This window comes from Aspergillus uvarum, assembly GCF_003184745.1.
Source record: "Aspergillus uvarum CBS 121591 unplaced genomic scaffold BO82scaffold_32, whole genome shotgun sequence".
NCBI lineage: Eukaryota > Fungi > Ascomycota > Eurotiomycetes > Eurotiales > Aspergillaceae > Aspergillus > Aspergillus uvarum.
This window is the reverse complement of record NW_020291329.1, coordinates 9990-13241: the sequence shown is the minus strand read 5'-3', so window position 1 is coordinate 13241 and position 3252 is coordinate 9990. Positions and strand designations below refer to the sequence as shown.

The 3252-nt window shown below is 47.3% G+C and overlaps 1 protein-coding gene across 1 annotated transcript; it reads right to left on the bottom strand.

Moving 5' to 3' along the window:
* Window positions 1-461: 461 nt before the first annotated feature.
* Window positions 462-2979, bottom strand: tyr1 (tyrosinase; the record flags this gene model as incomplete). Its single annotated transcript, XM_025638631.1, has 8 exons — window positions 2617-2979; window positions 2432-2565; window positions 2073-2375; window positions 1747-2019; window positions 1599-1696; window positions 1159-1548; window positions 734-1064; window positions 462-698 (listed from the first exon to the last, which is right to left on the bottom strand). Exons 1-8 carry the CDS (start codon window positions 2810-2812, stop codon window positions 462-464), a joined length of 1962 nt encoding a protein of 653 aa, XP_025491133.1. The 5' UTR covers window positions 2813-2979.
* Window positions 2980-3252: the final 273 nt, after the last annotated feature.

Genomic DNA, 3252 nt, shown 5'->3' with positions numbered 1-3252 from the left:
GGCAGCAGTAGTCCCGCGAAGTTAGAAGATCAGCAACAACATCTTAAGGCAAAATACTACCACTTTGGCTATCGCAAGGGACATTTGTTCACCACACTATTTCACCCTTCAGCCCTTATACTAAGAACTAATTCAATAGCTCGTAAAGTTCTACTCACGTCCTAATTTGATACAAACAAGATATATTCAACCAACCCTGTGGATTAGAAGAAGCCTTGACCTTATGGCGCGAATCGGTTCAGCAAAGTGATGTACTTCTTGTCATCAGTCCTCAAGTTGCTATTCGAGCAATATCCACCTCGACCCGATCCTCCTTCTCCCGCAGCGCTGTGGAAGAACATTGGGCCGGACCCTGTCGCCGGGAACATCATGTATTACCTAGTTGGGTAATTGAATTTTAGGCTCAGTGCCCTGTCGCCGGAGTCTTCCCAGGCCAGTGTTATCAGATTTTACCTGCCCGATTACCCATTTTCTCTAACAGCACCACCTGGCTTGCCTGCTGTAGCTCGCCACATAGACGTATAATCGCTATATGTCGATAGTTCGAAGTCATTCTCTGAGTGGGAAACTGTACCCTTCATAGCGTAGATCTTGGTTCGAGGAATACGCGTCATATCAATAAGGCCTGCGCTCAGAGGGTCTCCTGGGTCCTGGGGAAAGGGTAAATTAGCCGCAGGAAGCGCTGGAGTGGTGTGAGACTAGGAGTGCAGGAAAGAAATGGAACACTACTTACCTCAATAGCAATCACGGCTCTCCAGGTCAAGTTCTTCTCCAGGTACGATTCCACTTCGTCCGGTGTCATAGAGTGCAAGCTTGTTCTGCTGGAGTCTTTTGCACAACCGAGTATCACATTCGTGATAGGTATTTGAGCGGTAGATAACACCCCTTGCTTTTTCTGTTCCAGGCAACTGTGGCACTGTACAGTTCTACCCCTTTCTTCCAGGCTGCTGCTAAAAGTGTAGACACTGCCAATGTAGCTGTTGGCATGGCGAAAGAAGCTCACCTCCCCTGGAGGCGCGCCGAGAAAAAAGTGGATGAAGTATGCCGCTCCATCCAAAGCATATCTGGCAAAAGAATCAATGAGCCGAGAACACATTGATGAATGCGTTTTGGATGAGTCCTGTATCTCTGTTCGTGCATGCAGAACAAACAACTTACCTATCATAGACGATGTTAATGACATAGTCGTTTTCTCTCCCCCTCATGCTTGGTGAATTCATGATTTCTCTTCGAACAACGCCGTACTTCTCGTTTATTCTTTTTTTCAGGGTGGGAAGATCTCTCTCATCATCCCGCGGCGCGTCACCACTACTAGATCTCAGTGTTGATGAACGTGGTGCAACACCTGCTGGCTGACCTGGCACAGTGAAATCATCGTAGTCATATTTGAAGCTTGCCTTCCAGTCTCTGCATGAATTCGATGTCCATGGTGTATTTGAGGCGTCTCGATGGAAGGGGTCCAGCGGAACATCTCCTACGCCCGACGCACTGTCAAACCACATATTCTCGTGGAGTGCCTGGAATATCGTGGCAAGGCGATCCACATTACTAGAAGAAGTCAGGATGAGTACGCGTTCTCTCAGGATAACAATACATGCCAATGATGAAGCCAAAATATCGGGTCGAAGGCGGCAACCGAGGGGTCGGCCATGTGTCCAATACCCCTTCCCAACCTCTCAAACCCTCCTGTCATTGACTAAAACAAGTCAGCACCAGCCTTCTCAGTTCTTGAAATAAGTGGCATACATGAATACCGTCGTGTACAAATTCCAACGACAAATAGTCTGCGGATGTAGGAGGGTTGTGAAACTTCTTCGACTCAAACGACTCCCATGAACTGAAAGTTGTGGCAAACAATCTATAGACGGCATCCGCAATAGATGTTGGCAACCACCCAATCAGGGAGGGGGTTCGGATCGCTTCATTAGCCTCTTCCCAATCATTGACGCCGTCTGTCCAGGTCGATTCATCTTGGTTGAGCGCAATACCCCACCTGCTTGTTGCTCGGGCCCTATTCCACTGCAAATAATGAGCACCATGTTCGATGCTGGCTTCATTGGGGTATTACGAACCGGGATTCCTTGGAGGCGAAATCTCCCCATTGACCTGTGGCCCATGGCTTCGCCGGTAGGGTTGGTGAATTTCCAAAGCGGATTCACAATATTCACAGGGGGACTGTCATGAATCAAGTTGATAATATCGATTCTCTCTTTCGTGAGGATCTCTGGCAAGCCATAGTCATTAAGATACTTCTGCCTTGCTCCCCAATCCCAATACGGCAGACGCCATTCTTTCGCCGCCTCCTCCCAAATAGACACCTGTGGAGCAGGAACATCTCTCTCAATAATCTTCCGCATAATTTCATATATCCGTTGCTATTTTCGTGGGTGTCAATGTTCATTTCTGCTAAATGCATCAACTTGCCACTAACCTCGAATAACGCCAGGTATGGGCGGTGCCAGGTTGCAAATGTCTCCTTGTTATGCGCACACCACCAACCAGCAAAACCACTTCCTGGGGGGTTACCAACCCCATCCCATTCTACATCTGGTTCGCCATGAATACCTGTTAAGGAGATGAGAAGCATCCTTCTAAGGGGCTGCTGATTATACGAACCTGCAATCCGGTAATACGAAAGTGAATCATTGGTTGGAGATAATTGCTGGAACTCGGTGAGAGCTCTCATAAACAAAGATACTTGGTGCGCATTTGCCGTGTCGGAAAGCCAGGCAGTGATTTCCTTCCGTGTAGGAGGCTCCAAACGACCTGTGTCTACTGGAATGCCTTGGATTGGATATGTTAGCTGGGACATTTGTAGTTATCTCAATGGACGTCAGATGAAGGTGAACATGAAAAATAAGATCAAGTCAATGGGTAATGAGTGAATAGCGGGTAGGCTAAAGAAGCATAAGACATATGTGATGAGGAGTCACAGCATTTTTGTAGGCATAACTATGGAGAGGTTTATCTCGATCAAACTCTAGAAGTATTGAGATTTCGCATACACCTAGGGTCTTGGTGATGTCACGGATTTCTCTCCACTAATAACATGACGAGAACTAACTATCAGGTGGACGGTCGATTCAGCTGCATCCGTGTTTCAAAATAAGATCGAACGCTCTGGACCCGACTTGGATTCTCTATCTAGTTTGACAAGGTAGTAAACACGATTCAGTTCGGTTTGTGTAAACTTCGTTTGGGCGGAGCCGCGAGACCTGGGCCCAACAAAGAATCTTGAAGATCAATGGTACT